This window comes from Anomalospiza imberbis, chromosome 2 (genome assembly GCF_031753505.1).
Source record: "Anomalospiza imberbis isolate Cuckoo-Finch-1a 21T00152 chromosome 2, ASM3175350v1, whole genome shotgun sequence".
NCBI classification, from domain to species: domain Eukaryota; kingdom Metazoa; phylum Chordata; class Aves; order Passeriformes; family Viduidae; genus Anomalospiza; species Anomalospiza imberbis.
The window spans coordinates 47,226,085-47,251,683 of NC_089682.1; the positions used below are offsets into that span (position 1 = coordinate 47,226,085).

The window sequence follows — 25,599 nt, forward strand, 5'->3', positions numbered from 1 at the left end:
GTTGTGAGCAAGAAAAACAGTGCAAGCCGTCTTCTTTTTCCTTTTGTGGGCACAGAACACAAAAGTCTATAAACATATTTCAGGAATTACAGAGCTTGGAATTGCCACACCCTGGGAGCTGTGCTGGCTTCACCAGCTCAACAGCCAACACTTTACACACTTGCCAGCTATTCAGTCCGGAGTCAAGGGTTGGCACAGCCCCACCACAGCTGCAGGCTTTCTCCCCCTCTAGCCAATAGCCTTCTCATCTTCAGAGAGCTACTGGCCATAGAAAGCAGCTTTTGTATCACACTCAAACACATCCAAATGTACTTGTGTAGGGACACAGAGCCCCAGAAGATTTTTAGAGTTAAGATACTGCCTGGAATACTTGTGTCACCTTTGTAATGCTAGGAGTTTCTACCACATTATTATAGTCTTCTGCTAGCACCTGCTCAGCCATGCATTCTTTAGTATTTTAGAAAACATTTTTCAACTCAGCAAAATCACAAGTGTTCATACTTAATAGGAAACTCCTTACGTAAAAGGAACAGAACCTTTTTTGCAAGGCAAGGCAGGGTTCATTTAAAAATAAGGGCTGATTCAGGACAAAAAACCAGAAATGGAAAGTTTTCTCCCTCTCTGTTACAGAAAATATAACTTGGGAAATGAGCAAAGTTTCAATATTGCATGAAAATACAATATTGAAAATGAAACTGGTTTGAGCAATAAACCTTTCTATCAGAAGTCCAGAGTGAACTGAAGACAGTAAATTTAACCCCCCAAAATTGCCTTATCATTCTAGAAGAGGAAGACGCTGCAGATTATGGCTAGCTGGACTTAATTTATATTGCTGTGATTCATTGTGAGCAGTCACTAGCTTAACAAGTCATGAGTACCATAAGCAGAAAGATGGGTAAAAAGTGGACTTTATAATATCCATTGCTACATTCCATAGAGAGGAAAACACTGAAGGGCAAACCCTAAGTCAGAGACCTTATTTCAGCAGCACTAATAAGGAAACACTCAAGTCAGAGAAAACAGAAGTACTTTAAAACAATGTCAACTTTCAGCAATTTGCTTTCAGGAGAGTACATGAAAAGATGCAGAAAAAGGACACCAAATTAAAGAAACCAGCACAAGATTGTGCTGATAGGACAGACCATTCTGAAGACAAATTAAATGTATTAGGCATATGAAAAGATACCAGAGAAGTGGCAGTAATAACTAGGTTAGTTTTTTGTACATACTTTTCATCCAGATTTCTGGGGGTGGGAAGAGAGGAGTTAAAAACAGTCAAGTCTAATATTGCCTACCATGAAGCAATTCTGCAGGCTAAACATCAAAACGTATCTTAACTCTTTACCTTTGTAATAGGACAGCTTAGGTACTATGTTCTATTCCTTAAAAACGAGTGCTCAGGAAGAGAAAAAACTGATACAAAACACCCGAGCACAGCCAGCTATTCAGCAATGCCATTTCCATAAACTACTACATCTGTAAGGATGCAGGTTACTGCCAACTCAATCACTTCTGCCTTACTTAAGCTCTATGTGGCCAAAACACACAGCAATGCCTAAGAGAGAAAGAATCATGCTACCTGGAAGTTCCACGCACACAGGCATTTTGGAGGATAATAGCTTGGGTAATACAGACTTGTGATTCTCCCTTCATAGCCAGTTACCTCTTTCGTCACTATTGCTTTTCCACACCCTAGGAGAAAAAAATAAGGCAACAATTGGCAAACCTTGATATACTTTCTGTAAAGTTATTCAGTGGGTTAAAGCATCCAAATTTATCAGAAGTCTGTCACTGCAAAGCTGGGCAGGTCAGGAATTATATTTAGCTGGATTAAAGTTGTAAAAAGAGACCCTTCCCAGTGATGCACACAGAAGACAAAGGATGTAAAGATCCAGGGATGAGTGCTGGTCTCTGCAGGACCAGAACACACTGTAAAGTTTATCTATGTTATTTCATTGAAGACCGTTTTACAAACAAGAATATCAATACATCTACAGTGCAGAACTACACAAGGACCTCTAGTCTTAGAATGCAGCCAGTTAGAAGTGAAATGGACAACATACTAAACTAATCAGCCTCCTGGAAACCAAAACTTTCTTGGATGACGGCTCAAAGGATTTACAGAATTCATTAAAGTCAAACTCACACATGCAGAGAAACAAACAAAGAAAACCCAGACTTGAACTTCAAGAAAACAAATCAACCAACCCACAAAGAATAGAACCTGAAGTTAATTCTTATGGAGAATTTATCACATGCTTTCATGATGGCATATTAATGCTTAATTACTGTTGACATGAAAAGTATGCAGCATCTTTTTGAGCAGCTTGAATTTCCTTGCACTGAGTTGTGTGAGATCTTTCTCCTTGTGCCACTAGCATGATATTCCTTGCACTATTTGTTATTATGATCTCACCATTTCTTAAAGATTAAAGCAATAAAGTCATGAACTTGATGCAGAAAGGTTATGGACTCTTTTGTGTTCCTGAGGAGGCAGGGACCGATAGCAAATGCAGACAAAGCAACTGAACCTTTATCTTCTGAAAGCAGTTTTTAGTGCTGACATCCTTGCACTTTTAACAAGATCCCGGAGTCCCAAGGCAGAAGGGAGATCACTGCTACGCCTGAAATAACAGCCCCATCTACTGGCACACTGCAGTCTTTGCCAACTGCATTCAGGGCTGCTTTCAGCTAGTCTGATGAGACTACATTGCTCAATAGGAGTAATGCAGAGGAGATGAAGGGGAGAGACAGGCAGCTGTAAAAAAAATAAACTCATATAGGAATCATTTTGCCATGTCAGAAACATGACAGACACTTCAGGATCTTAGAAGAAACAACATAATAAACACACTTCCAAACACAGAACAAACCTACTTTCTTGTGTAATGACCTCAAAATAGCCACGGAATTCCTTTTGTTCCTTTACTTGTGCTGCCTTAAATATTACCAACATGAGATTATTTGTGGACACAAGTGACACCAATGAATCAGATGGTTCACAGGCTCTGAGGGGGAAGAAAGAGCAAATACATAAGCAATCTCTTAAAAAGCAAAAAGCTTAACACATTACACTGACTCTATGCATAAATTTTCCACTGGTTCACATCTTACCTATTTCAAAGTCCAGTAAAATCTCCATGCTCTTGAGCAAAAAAGTACCTGTTACAAGGCCAGTTAGAAACTCAGTACTGGAAATTTTTCTTACAAAAATGAAAAAAATTGCATGAAAATGAATATGGAATGCTTCACTCTATGAGATAATGACTTTCAGCCTTCATTCCCAGTAAAAATGAATGAAGGCAAAATTAACAAAAAGCTGGAAGAGAGAGAAATCTTATTTTATTAGACCAACAGTTTTATCTTCTTGTTGGGGAATGGGAAAGACAAAGTTATTCTTCAAGTCAGAAATTAAGAACCTGAGCCAATCAAGTAGTCCCATTAAAAAAAACCCAAAACTTCCCATATGCATTACCTAGCAGACATCTTCAGTCCTCTACAGATACTAAAATGTAAGTGAACACCATCCAGGTCAATTGGAGATACAGATTAGTACAGGACAGCTCTCAAAAAGGACTGAAAAGCCTTTCTGTCTGACTCTGGTTTTGAGACTTCTACACAGACTGAAATGCCAGAGAAAAGGGTTTCAGGGGTGAAAACACTGAGCCTTTGTCTACTTCGTGGAGGTGCTGTTGTTTCCTTTTGATTTACCTATGGAGTAACCTGTTGTTACTGTTGTTTCCTTTTGATTTACCCATGGAGTACCTATGGAGAATCCTATGGAATTAATTATCAGAGATTTTAAAGAAAAAAAATCCCTAAACAAACATAATGGATCATTAAAGAGAGACAAGGAAAAGAAAAAATGTAATAGTCCACATCCCTCAACCCATCACAGCTTCAAGTCAAGATTTTTGTAACCCTCTAAACAGAGCAGACAAAAAAAGCACTGAACTAGTGAGTGCCAGTAAGTGAAAATCACAAGACTTAGTTTCAGAACTTCAGTATTTATCTGAAAAGCACTAATGTTAATACAGAATAGTTTGCTTAAGGGAGGAAATTTTAACATTCTCTTTCAGTCAGCATCTGTTTCCTGATAAGAAACAGAAAATTTTGCCCAGTAATGTGCAAATTTTTCATAGTTCTGTAGCTAGGTGAAGATGTACTCCAGTTGAAAAAAAGAGAAAAAAAACTGAAGAAAATTTTCCCTTTTATTAGCAAGATAACTTATCCAAGAAATTTTAATTTGTCAGGTGTTTTGTGAGTAATACATGAAGATCAGAGCAATTTTAACAAAACCAAACTAACCAAAAAAATGACGATGACAGGTCTTCAGAAAAAAACCCAGCAGTTGTCAATTAATTTGTAATAGAAATTTATACTCACCGGTAGAGTATCGTATCTTTGATTGGCATCAGAGAATCATAAATGGTGAGCGAGTCAGTGATGCAGTTATCTGCTTCAATCTGAAGGGATATTATGGAAAGGCGGACAACATGGCCCACAGATGCAATAAGCTTAAAATAGCAGATTGTTTCCTCTGAGGTAGCTTGAGTATCCAGAGGAAAGTGCTCATGTAGTTGGTCAGCATAGAGATCATACATGCAATTTGTTCCTGTGAAAATGTCACATTTTCAACACTGGATACAATCACTCCAAAACTCCTAAATCCACATGGCATTAAAACAAAAAATCCTAAAGCTTGTGTTAAACTAAAGCAAAATATGAAGGCATATCTAACTTGGAAAACAAAGTAATATTAGGATTATAGAGTGGTTTGGGTTGTAAGAGATCATCTAGTTCCAAATTCTCTGCCATGACGGCAGATACCTTCCACTCGACCAAGTTGCCCAGACTCCCATCCAACCCAGCCTCAGACACTTCCAAAGGGCATCTACAGCTTTTCTGGGCAACCACCCTTACAGTAAAGAATTTTTTCCTACCCTAAACCCAAACCTATCCTTTTTCAGGTTAAAGCTATTCCCCCTTGACCTTGTGAAGACTCCCTTTCTGGCTGTGTCACTCACTGTTTTCATCTTAGTTACAACTCCATGGTCCAAGAACAACCTATTTATAAAAAGTATAGAGCATGACCAACAGTGCTGTAATTCAGTTCTTGCAAGGTATTTGCACTAAAGTAGTGCCATTTTGTACAATTTGCAGTTAAAGTTCTGCAGAGTCTCTAGAGGATAAATTACTTAATTCTTCACTGGGACATACTCATCTACTTTCAAAGCATAAATATACTGCTTGCCCCTATGGACATGAGGATATTTAAAATTTAAAATACATAAAATAAAATCAAAGCAAAAATGCAGTTGCATGTCTGTATTACCCCAGCCTTTTTATCGATCACGTGTCAAGGTTCTCAGTGTTTTATCACGACATGAATTAGAAGTGCTAGCAACAAATTCAGATTCACCAAGTCCTTCAGTTTGGAAGGGATTCCAGGAGTTTTCTAGCTCAATATTCTGCTCAAAGCAGGATCAAAATTAATTCAGACCAAGACTTTGTTCTGCCCAGTTTTGAAAATCACCATTAGAAATGGAAACACTGTGAAATAAAAAATATGTAACTACCCTACACAACATTTATTTTAAAAAGGGTAAAAATTTGTGTCATAATTTAGACAAGGATAAGAAGAATATTACCCTACTTGCATCCAATTTTCCAATTAAGCGGAAACAACTGCGATTTCCAAATAAAATATAAAGAAGTCTTTATTTCAATTCAATATTCCAGCTAGCAGTCAGCAAAAAGCTTAGATAATTTTTGTTTGGTCATGTCTAAAACTCTTAACATAGCTCTTTGAAAGGTGAGAAGGAAGAAAAATGCAAATTAGGGAGAGTAAGATCCAAAGTGAATATTTGCATTAATTTCTGCCTATTACAAACATAAGTCTCTGAAATAGTTACCATCAAGGAACACCAATTAGAGCACTGTGAAAGTTTACTACCAATTGTTGACTCAAATTAAATGTTGACCTTTTAACCAGTAGTTAATCAAGACAGGAAGTGGCAGGCTTTATCCAACTTCCACTTCTAAATTACAGTCTTGAAACTAATGCTATGAATGTTTATGAACAATCAGTAAGGGTCACATTCCATTTAAATGAATTACAGTTAAAACTATTAAAAGCTTTGGAACACTGAACTGGGAAATGAAATCGCTATGCAAGTAAACACCAATAAATAAAACTCATTATAGAAATAAAATGCACATTAATGAGATGGGATAGAAGCCAGTATTGTTATGCTTTGCAGTTTAAGTTGGGAGGCTTTTAACAAATGTTAAAAGTGTGTGGCAAACTTGACTTGAGTTTTGAGAAAATATGGGCTGTTAGTAATATGAACATTGCAAACCCTGGACCATGCTCTGTGACCTGAAGTCCACCTGTGGACCTCAGAACTAGGAGAGCATGACTTGGATGCATGGCAAAAGTAGTTGTTGGATTCCGAAAAAAATATGCAAGCTAAAATCTTTGCAAGGTTACAGAAGTGAAAAATCACAGGTAGAAGTGCAACAAAATGTCTCAGGAAAGAAAAATACAAACACGGAAAGCTATAAAGCCCTTGAAAAACCAAAACAGTGCAACTTCTCTAGTTGAGTCTCTCTCTCTCTTCTTAAGAAGAGTCAGTCTATGTCAAGTAGCAAGGGAGGCCAACACATCCCCAGCTGATTGATAACTGCTGGCCCAACAGAGTTTTAGCAGGTGCCTCCATCAGAGGTGCAGCACTATTGCTCAGCCTAGTAGCACATTTTTTCTAGGTACCTACACTATGTGCTAGTGAAGGTAGATGTACCGTACTTTTGACCTGCTTGTTCAGCACTTTGCACACTGGCAAAGAACCCTTCTGGGAGGTTTACAACATGAAACCAAGCAGGTGTACAAATAGTGTCTCCCACAACCCTGGCAAACTCAACTGCCTAAAGTAATTACTGTTAGAGAATTAATTCAAAAGGATAACTCACCATTAACCGTGGAGAAAAGAGAGTTAAGTTGATAAAAGATGGACAAAAGCATGGAGAACACATGGTCTTGTTCAGCATATTAAATTCATTATGGTCCCATTTAGAAAAGGTTAATCTGCTGGTCAACACAATGAGTAGCAAACACCTTAGTTTGTTTCCTACTGTGTCACTAGGTATATCTAAAAATTTACCAAGCAGATCAAAGGTAGATAGTTCCTGTATTTTTACATGCAAGATTCTTGGTCATTCTTTTAGTAAGAAATGCCAAGATGAATTGGCATTCTTAAATGCCAAGGCTGAATTTAGACCTCTTAAATTAACACTGAACAGTATCTTAGTCCAAGTCATGAACGAAAAGCTTTGTTCTTCACCTCTCCTCTGCAGGAAGCTGCCAAAAGAGTGAATTACCTGTTCCTGTTGTTGACCAATAATCTGACCGAAGACCTGCTGCATAGAAAAAGAGTTGTGTGAGTCTTCTTGTTTGCCTGAAATCCAGAATTCAGGGTTTAATTCAATCACACCTGAGTCCTTACCCTGAACATGCAGGAAAAAAACACTTTTCTTAGTGAAGGGGGTTGCCCTAGCCCCCTTCATTTCTGAAAATTCTGCAAGCAGTTTTGGAGATGAGGCAAGAAGAGACTGCATGGCAATTAAGCAGTCAAAGTCAATTGAAGGACTGAGACAGAGGTACCCAGCAGGTAATTTTCTCATCCTTGGACACAAAGCCTCTCTCCTCTCTCATCTTTCAGTTCAACAGAATTGTTCTGTCTGATGTCCTTAGAATGGAAAATCATTAAACATTTTGTCGGTAAATACATTAAACATGCTTGAATCACACGTTGTTTGTTCCCCAGACAGGAGTTATTTAACAAATGAGTACCTTTATAATCTGTTTTTGAATCTTTAATAAAGGAGTGATAAGAGTCTCGTTTTCAATGAAGTGATCCACCTTAACCCTTCATGTTTTTATGCTTTTAAAATCACAGACTAACCCAAATCTGCCTATAAAGGTATCCATTTTACCTCCTGACTATGAACATAACCACTCCCAATGCAGGAAGTTTTGCAATCACTGTTTACAAGGATAATTTGTACCTTGATTTGACCTCAAATCTCATTTTTATTTTCCTTCTCAGTTTTTTTCTTCTATTACAATTTTAGTAATAGAAGCTAGAGATGTAGGCTCAAGATTTTAGTTTATTTATAGAATTTGCTACTCCAAGGTAAAAATGTTTGCTTAATGAAGTGTTTCCTCAAGGATATGGATATGTTCTAGTACTAACCACTTAGGACAATGGAATCCATGTAAACTGCAAGGCCCTGAAGGCTTCCCACCGAAGTCCGGTTAATGATACTTGTCTGAATGGAATCCTTTAAAATGGCAGCCACACAATCCTCACACAGCACTTGCCCCTTCGCCTGTGGTACCACAAATACGATCCAGAAATGAACAAGAAGGCCTCCATTGTTGTTGTTACTGAAATAAAAAGCTCAGGTTATCATCCTATTGGAAGTTCTCTGATGACTAGATTCTTAGCCCAAGCTTCTGAAGCACAAATTCAGAAGTGCGTGGCTCATTTCCATATTTTATAATTACTTTAACCCAGTGAATGTATATTTTCCTCTTAAAAAAACAAACAAGCAAGACATCCCAAAACACCAAAACACATTCTTCACATCCAGTTGGGAATATGCAGTAAGCTAATTTCCTGAGAGCTCCTAACTTTAGAGATCTATGGAAATCACATTGTCTACACATGAATTAGAGCTGGACTATTTCCTAAATATCAAAACAGAAATACTAGAACAGAAACAATAGAATTATCATCTCCAGACATGCAGAGCTCTGCCGTGGTATGTATCTCACCCTGCACCATGTGTTGTAGTATGTAGGAAATGATTCCTAGACTCTTTAGGTAACACATTAGAGGCCATGTATGATCACACTGATCTCTACCTCCTTAGTGGGGAGAAAGACCTTGAAATCAAACACAGCCTAAAAACTTGCAGTTTCTGAACCAAAACTGTATTTGGTTCTAGAGGATTGAAATAACTAAACTTCTAACATTAGCTGCAAACATTAATATTGGAGTAAGAATATTTTATTACATAGATTTCCTACTTCTTAAGTAGAAAATGCTTTTATTTCAATAACATTACTCACAAAATATGTGCAATTTAGTCAATAACACAGAGTTGTGCTCCAACAGCATGTTTAAGTGGTTAAACTTCTACATGACCCAAAGGATCACAAAACCTCTTTATTGACATGATTTCTGTTCATCTTTCATTGTATTTCTGGCAGACAAGAAACTGCTTATTTTACTTTAGTTTGCCCTTACTTTTGTTAAGTGAATCGGAGTAGGTTATAAAGCTATTTTGCTATCAGTTCAAGTACATAGCAAAGGCATTGAATTATAACTATTAAAAATAAGCTTGTTTTGTGGACTTACTACCTTATCTACTGCCTAGCAGAAAATAAATTACTTTAACCACAGTTTTACCTGACTTCTGAGACAGTGGAATGCTTGTAAAATTTGGAGAAAGAAGAAGTTGTGTAGACCAAGTTCATCTGAAAGACAAAGTATAAAGAATTTAGCATTCTGAAAACCAGTCATAGCTAGAGATGCTATATGCCTAGGCTTTTCTAGGAGCAACCTATTTTCCACCAAGATTATGCAACATGCACACTTCCAGACATACATCAGCCAAGACAGGGAGAATAGGAAATGAATAGACCAGCTCTTCAATGCACCTGTAACAAATCCAGTTTTCTCAGGAAACATCAAATCTTCTGCCCATGGCCAGGTGGCATACACAATAATGCTCTTTCCATATAAATGAATTTTGACAACAGTGCACATCCTTCACCCAGAAAATCCCAAACACAGAGAGCTTCCCTGTCCTGATGCAACTTATTGGCAAACTTCAAGAAATGCACACACACACTCACAACACTTTTCTGGTGTTGTTTCTAAGGTGCAGTGAACAGCACATACCAGAGCTTTTCCCACAGAATCACAGAAAGATTGGGATAGGAAAGGGCCTTTGGAGAGAATCGAGTCCAATCCCACTGCTCAAAGCAGGGTCGACTATACCACGTATATTATTGCTCAGAGCCATTCCCAGTTGATTACCTTTAAGAATGGAGACTCCACACCTTCTCTGGATGAGGGCCCCAGTGCTGGATTCCCCTCACAGCTAAGGAATTATTTTTTTTAATGTGTCCATGGAATTGTTTTCACTTTGATTCCTTTGTGTCTATTTTCTTCATCAACAGCTTAGTGTTAACATATTTCTTTCAAATACACATTTCTTTCTTTACACAGTGTAAAACGCGGAGAAGCAAAATCTCTGCCTGTTCCCTGCCGAAGGACTGCCTTTGGGCAAAGTAAGCTCCTGATTCTCCCTGTTGCTGGGCTGTGATAACACTGGTGTGACAATAACCTTCCTCTCCCCATCCTGTTCAAAGCCACAAGGTGACATGTACCTCAAGCAGTTCGGACCTTACTCTGCTGCTTTACTATTAAAACTAATGTGCAAAGGACTATGACACAGAATATTGCAAAGGCTGTAAAAATCACATCCATATTAATTCCTAACTTTTACAATTTGAAACAGGAAGTTTAAACAATCATTTTAAGGGCCTAAATAAGGTGGGTAGAGCTCAATCTTGCTCTAGATTAAGGTACAAGGGATTTTATGTATTACTGTTACTATCAAAAGGAAAGAACCTATCTTGAGAGGTTTTTCTACTACCACTTGGGGTCTCTGGGTCAGCAGCCAGTAGCAAAAGGGTTTTGAGGAGAGTAAACAAAATCCCCAATCCTCCACTTCCCTACTAACAATTTCAGTCAACAGTTAAGGCTGACAGTTTCAGCAATGCAAAATCCATTGATGAGTTCAGGCAAAGTTCACAGATAAAAAATAAATTCCAAGTAATGTTTAAGTAGGCAGTGGTGATACTAGCAGCTCAACACCTTCTGTCTGTTGCCTCTCTCCACTATGTATGGCAAGGGCAGGATGCTCTGAGACAAGAGCAAGACACAGGGAATACAGGACATTAGAGCTGCTCCATCGAGAGCAGGGAAAGGTGATGCCCTGCACTGGTTATCTGAAAGAACTTCAACGATTAATATACAGAAGTTGGAAAGAGCTGGAAAACAGGAACATTAGTTCACATTATAAGGTGACAAAAACTTAGTAATTATTGAAAAATTTCTTGGCTGCATCTAACTTTTTTTGTTTGGTTTTTTTTTTTTTTTTTTGGTTTTGTTTAGCAGTTGTCATTACAGTTGCTTGAATCCTTATGTGGACAGTACTGCAGTTCCTGACAAAAATGTATTTTTCCTCCCTACACCAAATGTCTTTAAAGTCAAATTCCCTTTTAACCAAGATTCCTCCCCACTTTCTTCCCACTGTAGAGCAGCTATTGATCCAGAGTTCTATTTTTGCTTTGACTGATGCAAAGTATTTGGGAAGTATAATGGTATTTAGAATACCTAGTATCAGAAGGAAATGTAAATTTCCTTCTGAAATATGTTTGCGATCCCTAGGGTAATTATAGATGCTTTAAGGCAGAAGATATCAGTGTAAATTCAAAAGATTTCGAGATTTCGTCTGTTTGATGTTTCAAAGTGGCAATTGAGTTTAAGGACTTTTGTAGAATTTTAGTCACAGATCATAATTTATGGGTGAAAGTACATAAAATTTTAAGTCAAATGTAAAAAACAGATCCATTCAAAACTCAATTTGTGATTAACAAGCTGAAAGCAGTCATTTCCTTCCTACCTCCAGACAGCCACTGCTTGCACATTATGCCTCAATGGCATCTAAACATCACTTGTTCACAGCTCTCATCTCTTTTGCTAACCAAGCAGCCCACCCATCTTACCACATGCTGCACAGTCTGTGCCATTGAGAGGAATTCCTTTGACTCTTTCTGCCTATATTCTGGAAGAAACTCTATGTTGGCAACACGAAACAGTCCAACAAAATACAACGCATCTTTGTTTTCTGCCTGATCTGCAAGAAACAAAGACAGTTAGCCTTTTTTTTAATAACAATGAAGGTTTTTTATTAAATTTGAATCCAAATTAATCTATTTGGCTTAATCTACTTTCTAGTGTGAAACAACTACCCAAAGAGCACTACACTTCTATAGCCAAACTGTTCTAGATGTGTACCAAATTATGGTTAACTGAGCTCCTGTTACCTACACACAAGATAAGATACCACCATACAAACAAGCCAGCATAACTGAAGGCAGTATCAACATCCAGATTTGGAAGCATCCCTAAGGTATCTTAGGCAGTATTAGTATCAGGGGCCTAAAGAGGAAAACATAGCTTTTAATGCTTAATTACACACATATTTATTTTATTTCCCTTTTACTTCCTTACATCTATTCTGAAAAATAATGTACTAACCTGAACTTCAGAAGGTCAAAAAACACAGTGGAAGGCAAAATTTCTGAGGAATCAAGCTCATAAAAACCTTTCAGGTCTGTGCAAATCAGCTTGCAAATTAAAATGCTTTTCATACCTCTGAAATAAAGTCCCGCTCCCTAAAGACAGCTTTTTCTAATTACTTGTTAAGTCTTAGCAAAGAAAAAAGTTTTTCAGACTGCATTTTAAAATTTCCAGGTTTACTTAGGAAATAGCCTTCAGGACAACTGAGATCCTAAAGTCATCTGAAAGTACTACTAGTGATAGTGATATATGGAGTTGGCATGAACTTTCAGCAACTCACCAATGAAGAGCCACAGTAATGTCCAGGTTACAACTCCTAAAATGAATAGAATGAGGGTAAAGAGAATTATTTTGTTTTGAAAATTCCATAGCAACTTATCTTTTTTCTTCAATTTGTCATGCTTTTTCCTTGCCAGAATCCTCTTTGCCAACTTGTCTTCTGCAGATACCATTCGGACTGAAATGTTGGCTGCCTAAAATAAGGTGAAAGACAACAAAAATCATGGAGTGTTTTTAGCAGGAATTGACTGATCAACAAGTCTCAACGAATTTGTCTCCACTTCCTTCAGGCTGTGGAGCAGTGGCTATGGACAGGCTCTTCCTGCATATCTGGGTCCCTCTGAGAAGTTACCTCCAGTGAAAACAAGAGCACAGCACAGGTCTTGCTGAGATGGGACCTGCACAAAATCATCACTTGGATATCCAAACGCTTGACAGTTTATTTTGAACTACAGTCTCAGATTTTCTAAGCTGGATCCAAAACATGTCCTGACCATCTCATCTAGGTAAAAAAGACTACATGACCATTTATATATTTGAAGGAGTAGTTTCCACTTCCTATAAAGTATCTACAGCTTGTCTGTTCTGGAAAGCCCATTTGTACCAGACACCACACCATGCCTCAGGCATTTTCCTCTGCAGAAGATAATCATCACATTTAAGCAGACAAAAAATGTTTATCAGTTGCTGCAGGCACAGCAAGAGCTGCCTGAAGAAGTCTCTGGCACTTCATAGAAGTCTCTCTTTAGGATATCTCCTGTCACAGTCAAATGGCTTGTTGTGAGATCAGCTAGAGGTTCAATCACATTTCTCAAGTCAATTCATTGTCTTATCTCTCCAGAGTTTAGCTGGCAAATTCCTGGACCACTCAGAGTATTACTAACCACATGTACTAGATATGAATACTGTTTTAGCTGTTACACCCAGCTGCACCAGAATTAAATTACAAGAAAAAAACAAAACCCAAAAACCCCACAACAAAACCTCAACAAACCAAAACCCACCGTGCATTTCCTCCTTACATAAAAATTATAGCATAAGTTAGATAATATTGCTACATAAAAAAGGAGCATTCAGGAAAAATACACTAAAAACATGTTGATGCCAGTGAGAGGGAAGTTCTCAAGGAGTGGCTTTAGGAAGCTATAGGTTGTCCATGACAGGAGGTGTCAAGAAATATCAGTCAGCAATCAGCAGAAAGGGTTTCAGTGCAGTCTTCTATGAAGCACAACACAGTCTTAGACAAAATGGCGTGGCTCAGGAGCTCATATATATGAGGATTAAACTGAACTTCACCATTTTAAAGATGAGGACCAAACAAATAGGTATTTTTCCTTGTTTTTGGAACAGCTAGATTCACTTTAACGGCATCTTCAAAGAAGGTCTCCCTCACCTCACAGCTGAATTTGTGCCACTCAGAGGCCTCTCTAAGTGGTACATCATTTCTAAGCAGTGCAAATCAAAAAGCTCTGACAACAACCAGTGATAACTGGTCTATGATTTGCTCAAGATGTTGACAGCCTCAGTCTGAGGGACAAACCACTGTCCTATCACCTATCCCCTTCTCTGCCCACACAAAAATACACTGAGTTGTTCACAATCACACTAGAAGAGACACACTAAACAGCAGAGCCCCTGACTTGGACAGATCTAGCTGTTCCCTGTGCTCAATAGGCCTCTGCAGAGCTACAGCAGGTAGTCGATGAGGAGAAAGGGTGCAACCAGATGCTCACCTATTTTCCAGCATTGCATTGTTTGAAGCCTCCCAGAAGGTACCTTACAGAGAGTGTGCGACCTGTTGTAGACTAAAATGTGTGGACACAACAGTCATTTTTCATCCATACTAATTATATTACACTTGATGAGAAAGAAGACCATGAAAGTCAGGAAGCAACTAGCTGAGAATTTCACTCTTGAGTTTTTGGTGTGGGATGCCAAGTTTCATACAGTAGCTAGAAAAGCTCGGTGCGGATGCAGCTTGACACTCAAGAAATGACAAGCACAACTGCCAGCCATTTGCAAAAGTGGTGCTGCAAAATAACCTACAATAAGTGCTTCTTTCCTTTTGCTCAACAGTAGGAGATGCCCATCTGTGTTTTGGGCCAATCAGGATAAGAGATATGTTGATTATCCAGAGTGATTCCAGGGGAAGATCACAGAGGTAGGGAGCTGGAGGATATGATGTACAGCAAAAAGCTGAGAGCCTTAGGGTTGTTCAGCAGGGGACAAGAATGCAAAGATAGCGTGAGTAAATCTAATTCTAGATTTACATATCTAAAGTGGGCTATGGAGAAGACAGAGCCACACTTTCCTCATAGGTGCACAGTGAAGAGGGAGCAGCAGGGGACATTCCAGCTGCACTGTGGGAGGGGGAAGAATGTATTTCACCACAAAGGCCATGCACCTGGGCCATGCCCAGAGAGGTCAGGGAACACCCATGCCTGGAGTTTTTCAAACCTCAGAGGATCAATGTTCCAATAAATCTGTTTCTTGTTTTGATGTTATCCCTGTTCTTAAAAAAAAAAAGTAAAAACCTGTAGAAGCCTTCACCAACACATTTTTGATATGTTTCTCTGATACTATGCACTAGTAATACTATCAAGAAGAGACCTCTGTGTATCCTCAGAGGACGCATAAGTAACATCCCCACAAATATCCTGCTGGTCCCATTGTCAAATGCAACAGATAGCTATCTTTGATCTCAGAGTGGAGTATGTTCTAAAAGGAGAAGAAAACTTGGTAATAATTAATAACAAGTAGAGTTAAAAGACTAGGTATGACCCTCTACAATTTCCTCAAACAAAATCTTTAAGCACAGAATTGGAACATTTCAGATTCATGTCTTCTATCTAGGTAATGAACTGCACTTGTTTTGTGTGCTCCCCACTTGATTTACCCATCATCTGTATTTTTTACAAACCTTACTGAGTCTCTTTAAGGATGAAAATGAACGTTTGTTTAAAACTCTGGATTGTCACAAAGTTCCTTTATACACTCAGGTGTTCAGTAGGCCAGCTTGAGGCAGCTCAATGAATGCTGAGTTCTGACTTAGGAAATTTTGGTCATTTTCATCGAGATTCCCACAATAATATTTTATATTAATGTTTTCCCATGTAACTCTTTTTTGTGGCTCTAGACCTAAACAGACAGATTTATTATTAAAAATTAGATGCTGTCAAGTATTGTTAAAAATTACTCAAAATTGACATCACTGGATATATAAGGGGGCACTTGAAACAACTGATGTCTTCATTGCATCTACTGTAATCCTCATCTTTTCTATTTTTTAAAGCAATTCATGTATCAAGCTTTCCATGACAAAGTTCTCTGTTACATGGGATTCATAGAAATATTGAATGCTGTGTGCTACATTATCAATATTTCTATAGGTTTTATTAATTTATCATCAACATTTTATAGTAAGGAAAACAACAGCAAAGTTAAGCTGCTCCCTTCCCTCAATAAGGACCATAATTCTCAATTCAGCGTTCCTCTACTGCAACTTAGTTCTTAGCTAAGAACTAGCTTAGGTTTCCAGCTAACATTGCAATTTGACTATCAACATACACTAAATTATTTAATTACAACTTTGTAATGGGTTAGCACTCATACCACAACCCCCTTCCCTATGTTCTCTGGGATAAGCAAAATATGTTGCCTCCTTTAATCTTGCCTTTCTTGCCTGGAAGTTAACCTTTTTGGGAAAAAATGCTGCATGACACAAATATAAGCTTTTATGTTGTCACACTGACAAGTCCATTATTTCAAATGTGACTGAGCTATAAACCAGAAAATTATACCAAATCTAACCATCATATTCAGTTTAACACTTGAGAATTAGATCACAAGTCATCTAATAATGTCAAGAAGTATAGAAAATCAAGAATGTTTAAGTCGCCTACTTACATTTACTTCATCTTCAGGTTTGGCTGTTGGGGGATCATTTTTTTCATCCATTTAAGCAGAATTAATTTTATGACTTGTCCAAGCTGAGAAAGAGCCTTACACCTTTTCTCAGGCACCCCTTCTGCTTGTGAAGGTGAGGACAGCTAATTGCTATATCCAGGACCAAAAGAGGCATCAATTTACTTCAATGAGTTTCCAATTGTAATCTCATCTGCCCTACTACACCTTTGCAAATGTTAGAAGACTGCTATCATGTAACTTCAGACTCCAAATTCAGACTAGATAAAATAGGCTTTTCATGGTCTTTATAAAGTTGAAATATTAAAATACAAAACTGCAGTGCTAAAATCTATATATCACTGATCCTCATTGGTCCTTCCCAACTCAACATATTCTATGATTCTGTGAAAATGTCACAACATTAGTTACATGAACAAGAAAAGTGGCAAGCAAAATGTAAAAGTGAGAGCAAAAATATGCTAAAATAAGGAAAAGAAATGTAAGCACCCTAAGTAAGAGTGTCAAAAATCACAGATAACAACAGCAAATCAAGACAAGCATTTGGACTCTCGTCTAAAATTGTGTAATGTACACTGTTGAACACTCAAATTTGGTTCTTTTATTATAACTGAAAAATAAACTGCTCCAGGCAACTTACTTCATATTATTAAAATAGGTCAGGCTTCAAACTGAGAATCCATTTTGTAATCAGATGCAGGAAGTCACTGGTATTATAACAGTTCCATCCTATTGTCTTTGTTAATTAAATTTTTATAGAGGATGTAAACCAGTACTTTCCTCAATGGATGCTATGTATAGAGCTGTCTTTCCTTTTAAGTGATTAACAATCTCAATGCCTTCCTTGAATCAACTGCAGAAATGGTACTGGAGATATTCCAATATTATTTTAAAAATAACCCTTCTATTAATTTATCTTTGAAGACATAAAACCTAGACTAGAATTTTTTTTTTTAAAAAGCACTACAATAGAGGTGTAGAATAGAAAGGATGTATTCGGAACTTATAGCAAGTGGGCTCCAGTTGTGATCTATGCTCTGTATATGTAACCAATAAATTACTTCAACTACAAGGCAAAAATTCCTACAGTTAGATAATGTACTATCAAACTAAACACTTCTTATCAGGAGTCATCTTTGGCTTATGCCCTGAGGCACAGTAATTACTGTCCTTAGTCCTTGCTGCTTGATCTAGAACTGCAAGGTATTTTAAGCATACAAAGTGATATGTTAAGCTCTGGGCCATATTAAAGCTTAGCAGCATAGGAAAATCTATCCATGTACTCCATATTACTATGTTTAATTGCTTTGAAGTCCCTATTTTTTTGTTGTTTTGTTTTTATTTAATTATGCTTAACTTTTAGGGACTTCTCTGGTCTCTTAAAGTGTTAATGTAACTCCCCAAAGTCTCCTACTGCCCCATGCACAGGGAGTTACTATGCTGTAAGTGCTATTTCAGAAGCTAGTCCATAGATTGAAAGAGCACTGACAGGTAAGTCCCCATCCCCCTGCACTACTCAGGGTTTGGGAGGTGAAAGGGTGTGGGTAAGCAGAAGAGCAGCAAACAAAGAAGTGGGCCTGGGAAAGCAGTGAGGAACAATGTTGTTTCAATATTCACCTTCTAGTTTCCCACTACTCACATTAATACTTCAATTTTCTTGCAATAAATTAAGTAAATTTTCCCCAAACTGATTTTATTTTGCCTGTGACAGTATTTAACAAATAATCTCCCTGTCTTCACCAGAAAACATTTTCCCCTCCTTCCCATTTCCCCTTTCCATTTTCTCCCCTGATCCTGCTGAGGAGAGGAGGTAGGGGCTGAGTAGCTGGGTGGGAGTTTGGCTGATAGCCATGGTTCAACCATGCACTGTTACAGTACCTAGTACATACTTTCCCCTCCTTGCCTTTTAAAAAGTATGAGTTTTGTTCCTGATATCTTTACTTTGAAAGAGAATGCACTTAATATAAAGAGACTGACAAACAAATAAAATATGAAACACATTAGAAATAAAACCATCTTAGGAAAGCAAACATTGTTTTCTTCTGTTTAATTAATTGCATATTCCCTATATATAAAAAAAAAGAAATCTGAAGATTAAAAAAATTCAAACTTCAACAGACTTCTCAGATCATTCAAACACTGACGGATAACACTTGGTTTTATTCACATCATTCTCACTTAGGGGAGTAACTTCCTCATGAATATCTGTTTGGCAGCTTGACTTTCTTTTTTGCATCTCATCAAGACCCTCACACAACCAGGGCAGCTTGACAGTCTAATCTGGGACCTCCCATGATGGTGCCAAAAAATAAAAAGACAGTGAAGAAAACATAGTTGGATCTTTGGCGCATCCTTCCTTACACACACAGACACCTCTCTCCCTTTCCACTCTGATGGGCAATGTAGTTTGTCCTAAGATGAAAGCACCAGACAGGTATTTGCAGGAGGAAACTCATGTAATGAATGGATTCCAGAGATGGGAGAGCTGGGATATTTGGATTGATATTGGTGCACACTGGCTCACAAAAGGGTATATAAAATGCCACTGGAGACCAGGCAATCTGGGCAAACTGATGTCATATATAGACACAGAATCACTAGATTGGAAGAGACCTTCAAGATCATCGAGTCCAACCGATGCCCTAACACCTCAACTAAACCATGGCACCGAGTGCCACATCCAGTCTTTTTTTAAACACATCCAGGGATGGTGACTCCACCACCTCCCCTAGCAGACCATTCCAGTGCTTTATCACTCTTTCTGTAAAAAAACTTTTTCCTAATATCCAACCTGTATTTCCCTTGATGTAGCTTGAGACTGTGTCCTCTCATTCTGTCAGGTGCTGCTTAGAGAAAGAGACCACTCCCCACCTGACTACAATCACCTTTCATGAAGTTGTAGAGAGTGATAAGGTCACCTCTGACCTTTTCTCCAGGCTAAACAACCCCAGCTCCCTCAGTCGTTCCTCACAGGGCTTGTGTTCCAAGCCCCTCACCACCCTTGTTGACCTCCTCTGGACGCGCTCAAGTGTCTCAACATCCTTTCCAAACTGAGGGGCCCAGAACTGGACACAGCACTCAAGGTTTGGCCTCACCAGTGCCAAGTACAGGGGAAAGATGATCTCTCTGGTCCTGCTGGCCCCACTATTCCTGATACAGGCCAGGATGCCATTGGCCTTCTTGGCCACCAGGGCACACTGCTGGCTCATGTTCAGTTGGCTGTGGACCCCCTGGTCCCTTTCTGCCTGGGCACTGTCCAACCACACTGTCTCCAGCCTGTAACATTGCAGGGGGTTATTGTGGTCAAAATACAGGACTTGGCACTTGGACTTATTAAACTTCATCTTATTGGACTCTGCCCATCCATCCAACCGTTCCAGGTCTCTCTGCAGACCCTCCTACCTTCCAAGAGATTGACACATGCTCCCAGCTTAGCGTTATCTGCAAATTTACTAATGAAAGACTCAATACCCTCATCCATGTTGTCAATAAAAATATTGAACAGGACTGGCCCCAGCACAGACCCCTGAGGAACACCACTAGTGACTGGCCACCAGCTGGATGCAGCACCATTCACCACCACTCTCTGGGCCCAGCCATCCAGCCTGTTCCTAACACAGCAAAGAGTGCTCCTGTCCAAGCCATGGGCTGCCAGCTTTTCCAGGAGTATGCTGTGGGAGACAGTGTCAAAGGCCTTGCTGAAGTCCAGGTACACAACATCCACAGCCTTTCCAGCATCCACCAGGTGGGTCACTTGGTCATAAAAGGATACCAGGTTGGTCAAACATGACCTCCCCCTCCTAAACCCATGCTGACTGGGTCTGATACCCTGGCCATCCTGTAAGTGCTGCGTGATGACACTCAGTATAAACTGTTCCATAACCTTACCGGGTACTGAGGTCAGGCTGACTGGTCTGTAATTTCCAAGATACTCATTCCCACCTTTTTTATGAATGGACATCAGATTGGCCAGCTTCCAGTCATCTGGAACCTCACCAGTGAGCCAGGACTGTTGGTAAATGATGGAGAGTGGCTTTGCAAGCTCATCTGCCAGCTCCCTCATCACCCTGGGATGGATCCCTTCTGGTCCCATAGATTTATGAACATCCAAGTTGCTCAGCAATTCTCTGACTGCCTCCTCCTGGATAACAGGGGGACTGTTCTGCTCCCTGACACCATCTACCAACCCAGGAGGACAGTTGTCCTGAGGATAAGCTGTCCTGAAGCTGCCAGCACTTCAGGGTGGATTCCTTTAGCAGGGAAGACAGGGAACACTCACTTTTGGATGAGTGACTAAAAGTGCTAAGATCCTGATAAAAACAGAGATATAAACTTGAATTAACTACGTAGGTGCTTTCTTGCTTTATAATTGAGAATTCTACAGGGCCAAAGGCTGTAAACATAAACTGTAAACATTTCTAGACAAACCTTATATTTATAACCCTTTAGGTACTATAATCCATTGTAACAGATCATAAAGCTTTTCTTTATATGCTGCACTGGCAATATTTATATACTGTACTAGCAATAAATCTAATCACAATCGTGCACACATTGATTGTGTCCTGCTTCTCACACCCGGCTGAGAACTCTCCCTCAACTTCTGTGCTACACGCCCCAGCCCACTGAGTCCCTGATTAAGGGAGAGGTTGCAGAGGATCCACGCAACAGCCTCAAGCCACAGCAGAGATGTCTGTCTGTATTACACAGATGTATCCTGGAGGAAGCTGGGATACCAGCAGTTCAGCCTTCTAGAACAAAAAGCTTGTCTTATGCAGCACGTTGTGATGGGGGGAGGAAGGGTTCATCTCACCTGTTTTAGACTGTCTAGAAGTTAGGCATGTAAATCCAAGTTTGTTTTCTAGACTGAGTCTATACATGATGGTGACAGAGAAGCATTCGAAACAGAGAAGATGAATGACACTTTCACCACAGGGTACAGAGATAAAAGAGGCAATTATCTTACCAAACCTATCTTCTATAAAATCATCTCTGTGTAATAGAAATGTTTCCCTTCTGACTAAAGCTGTCTTCATGCTCAGCTCAGAGGCCTTCTTGCTCCTTTAACTGATGGGAGCCTACAACCAGCCTGACAGCATCAACCCACTAACACAGCAGGGAGCTCCATAGAGCTACTAACCTCAGCTTGACATTTTTTCCAAACTATACATCTGAAGTGACAGAGTTTGCTTGTATTGCAGGATCTTCCATTACTTACCAGAAATGTCTAACAAGCTGCATGAAATAATGGAGGAAAGTCCCTGCACAAAGCAAAGTTAATTCTGCTACAGCCTGTAAGAATTCTGTTGCATACTGCTTGTATCTGTTTTTCTTTAATCAAAACTCAGGTAAAGCACAGATTTTAACATGTCTGTGAAAACTAAACAAGCGTTTAAGAGGCAATTTGTAGCAACCTTTCAGGAGGCATTCATGAACATTCTTAAATCAATCAATTTTCATTGGTACACAATCATCAAAGTATGATTCCATACTTTGTCACTCCAATAATTTCTTCAAATTACGGACGAAATTACTTCCAACACAGAAAGGAAAGGTTTTGGCTGTCCTTCCTAATAAGCCAGCTGAGTTTGTTATTCAGCTTCATTTTGAACACAGAGAAAGTCAAATACCTATACCTTCTAAATGCCTATACTAATAACTACTGTGGTACTAGTAGTGTGTGAAAATCTGTATACACACAGGCAAGTGTGCATTAACATTTTGAATACATCCCTTCTACCACTGAAGACAGAACCAGCACACAACAGATGTTATTTCAATTTTTTGAAAGCTGAAATTGCAAACAAAATGAAGTGATCTTTTATCAAAGTATGGAAGTGGGTGACGATTACTAAATACTAAATTATTAATAACTGTCTAGCAACACGTTTCAGTATCAACTTTGAACCTCTTTTCCCCTCCTCCACTGAATGAGTACCATGTTGCTTGCTCTCCAGGTCTTTGTCATCTAGAGATGCAACTTGGAATCATAGTACTTGTATTTATTTTTTCTTCTCCTTGACCTCTCACTCAATTTCTGATTGCTGACAATGCTTGACTATGCACTAGAGGTCTCTGATGTAACAAAACATTTCCCAACAGACAAAATCACTTTAGAAATTACAGGCAATTGAGCTGCCTTCAAGGATCCAGAAAAAATACATAACTGCCATTGGCAGAGTACATCACCTGAAATGAAGCAGCTGACCATCTTGCATAGCAGCACTAATAGAGCTATTTAATCTCAAACACAGACTGAGAATAGCTTAGTGATTTGCATCATCAATTTAAATTAAATTTAAAACGCTAAGTGAGCACATCTTTTGGACACAACATCCATTTATCTGTCTGTGCCATTTTAAGGACAGCAAGCCCTTCTATTGCATCAGTTAATGGTCGTGCACTATTCAATGCTCATTGGTGCCACTAGCTAATTTTACTCTCCATTTCTGTCTTGCTTATATGAAATTGCTATGTGTAGCAGGGCAAGGAACAAGTCAAGCAATACTGATACAGCATACATGGAGTAATACTACTAGATTAAATATGACTTATTAGGACAATCACAGTGGTATGAAACCTGCTGTGTTTAAAATGAAATATATACTATTAAAAATAGAGTTTCTGCTATAATGAGGTTGACCGAGCTGAAGTAGCACTGAAACCAATGGTAACACCCTCTACAGAGGCCAAGTCAGGGCAGCTCTTCAGCCAAGCAAAAGCCACATTTGTAGCTTTTCAGGTGATTTCCTGATGTGCAAACTCCCATCTTTCAGAATGCTCAGTGACATGTGCTTGGATAGGTCAGACTTGAGCAGGGTCTGACAAACCAAGTTAAAGCACTTTTACTGGTGCAAGTCTCTGTGCCTGTCCCTGCAAATCACACTTCAGTTGGTGACTTGGCCCTTAATTGGTTAAAAGTGAACAAAGATGAGATTTATAAGGTCACGGCTTCAGCTTGTCGGCAGTGCTGTACAAAAGCACTGGTCCATGAGGCTAAGACCTCCAGAAACTTTTATGGTTAATGGATACCCTGTTCTCTATCACCAAATCATGTGTGCCATATGGAAAGCAAAGAGGAAAACAGCCCTTCTCTTACTTTCTTAGCAGGCATATCTGTTGACACAACAGATGCCAGCTGATGGGAGTCTAATGTTTAGTGCAAGCAAACCACAAACATCTTATTGATGCTTATCTCCCCAGGAAACCCAAAGCCCCATGCCAACCTAGCCTCAGTGTTTGCCACAAACAAATGCCCTACAAAATGCTAATGTAATCTACTTGTTCTGCCTTTCCACAGTTGCATTTTCCTTGCAATTAGGCAGAGAAGATCTAGGATACCCTGATAGAAAACCGGCACTGGAAGCTTAACTCCTTGTCTTCCTTCCTCTTTCTTTCAAAAACCTACCCATGCCATTTCTTTTCACGTCTTGATTATTTCTATTACTCTGATCCCTTTCTAAGTAGTAGGATAGACCAAAAAAGCCTGGAGGAAAAAAAACCCCAACAAATCCAAACAAAGCTCAATCCCTCAAGTTTCTTCTGGCTTTATTACTTTTACCCAAAAGACTTCAGGAGGGCACTGATGCCACCTGTGATACTTTTATTTCTACTCTATCAGTCCTTCCACATTATGATCCAGGCAGGGAGAATACGGCAAGCACATACAACTTCAAACTGTTAAGGAGCAATACAGATTTTTTCTTTATTTTTAAAGCAAGTAACTCAAACTAATCTACTAATAAACAGTCAGATTATTTGCACTTTCAACTATTAAACAAGCTATTTCACTGAGTCTGGTGAGTTTGGGGCTTCAGTTTCTTTGTTCAGGAGTTATGAAGCAGCTCGATATTTCATCCCTAGAAGTGACTGACACTGCTGTTGTCATCCCTCACGCACTAAAGATTTTGATATGTAGAGTACCCAGAAGCCATAAAGAGATTAATTCAAGAACTGAAAAAGCATACTTGACAGGAAGGGGCACCAGGATGTTAATCAACCTAATCTGACAAAGAAAAGTTTACACAAAAGTATTTTTAGTGTTTGAGTAACATAGCTCTGCTATGTTCCCAGATAACATACAAGGAAAATCTGGTTTTCCGAATAAAAACCACATGGAAGCACAGACAAGTCTGTCAAGATGAACTGCTCATGAGGGTTGTTAACCATGAATATAATTGACCAGGATTTGCACTGGGTCCAATTGACCAAACTGCCATACTAAAATTTTATTATTTTTTTCCAGAGATGCTCTTGATGTTCTACCTGGGTCACTGCAGCTTTCTTTGACCTTGACATCTTTGGGTACTGGCAGGCAATTTCTTTATCTCAGCTAATCTTCATTAGGAGTTGATCACCAGCTGAATACCTGCTCGTGCCCTTGGGCTGAGTGCTGGGAAATAACAGGCAGAAGTTAAGAGGATCTGGACTGATTGAAAAAAATAAAAGTCTAAATATAAAACTTGTTATTGTGATCCACAAAGCTGCTTTTTCCCCCTTGCCTGCTTCTAGGTTCTGCATTACAGAGATTGCTGTTGGTATGTTGGTTAGAGAAGCAGGACTTCAAGGGTTGGATATGGGCATGTTCTGCATATGGCAATGTCCTTACACATTCACTGCCGTGTGAAGAAATTGTAAGAACTAAGGAACCCTAAACAGGAGGGAGCTACAGCCCTGTCTGCTTCATTTACAGTATAATCACTTGAAAATAATTTAAAATCTTAGTGTAGTTTGAACTACAGCTGAACTGATTTGGTTTTGTTTTTATGTTTTGTGTCTGACATGCAGAAGGTCAGCAGAAACACCATTTCCAGCTGCTGTGTCTCCATACAGCCTCAACACAAAGAGCTTGTGAGCCTTTCTTCAGCACCATCATATTATCCAGCTCCTTCACTCAACATCTCACAGTAACCCCACTTGAGCCAGCTTTTTGGACAAAAGCTTTACCTGGGAT

The 25,599-nt window shown here is 39.0% G+C and overlaps 1 protein-coding gene across 5 annotated transcripts in view; it reads right to left on the reverse strand.

The window, feature by feature from the left end:
* The window catches only part of TMPRSS7 (transmembrane serine protease 7), a 63,463-nt gene that overhangs the window by 15,101 nt on the left and 22,763 nt on the right, over positions 1-25,599 (reverse strand). For 3 of the 5 annotated variants that reach the window (XM_068180766.1, XM_068180768.1, XM_068180765.1), the window contains exons 2-9: positions 12,724-12,916; positions 11,867-11,997; positions 9,477-9,544; positions 8,256-8,449; positions 7,381-7,419; positions 4,387-4,615; positions 2,878-3,008; positions 1,580-1,692 (exon numbers count right to left, since the gene is read on the reverse strand). In XM_068180766.1, coding sequence (XP_068036867.1) covers positions 1,580-1,692; positions 2,878-3,008; positions 4,387-4,615; positions 7,381-7,419; positions 8,256-8,449; positions 9,477-9,544; positions 11,867-11,997; positions 12,724-12,895 — 1,077 coding nt within the window. In that variant the 5' untranslated portion in view covers positions 12,896-12,916. Of the gene's footprint in view, positions 1-1,579; positions 1,693-2,877; positions 3,009-4,386; positions 4,616-7,380; positions 7,420-8,255; positions 8,450-9,476; positions 9,545-11,866; positions 11,998-12,723; positions 12,917-16,628; positions 16,695-25,599 lie in introns of those variants that run through there. The other 2 variants (XM_068180769.1, XM_068180767.1) reach the window with 2 other exon arrangements.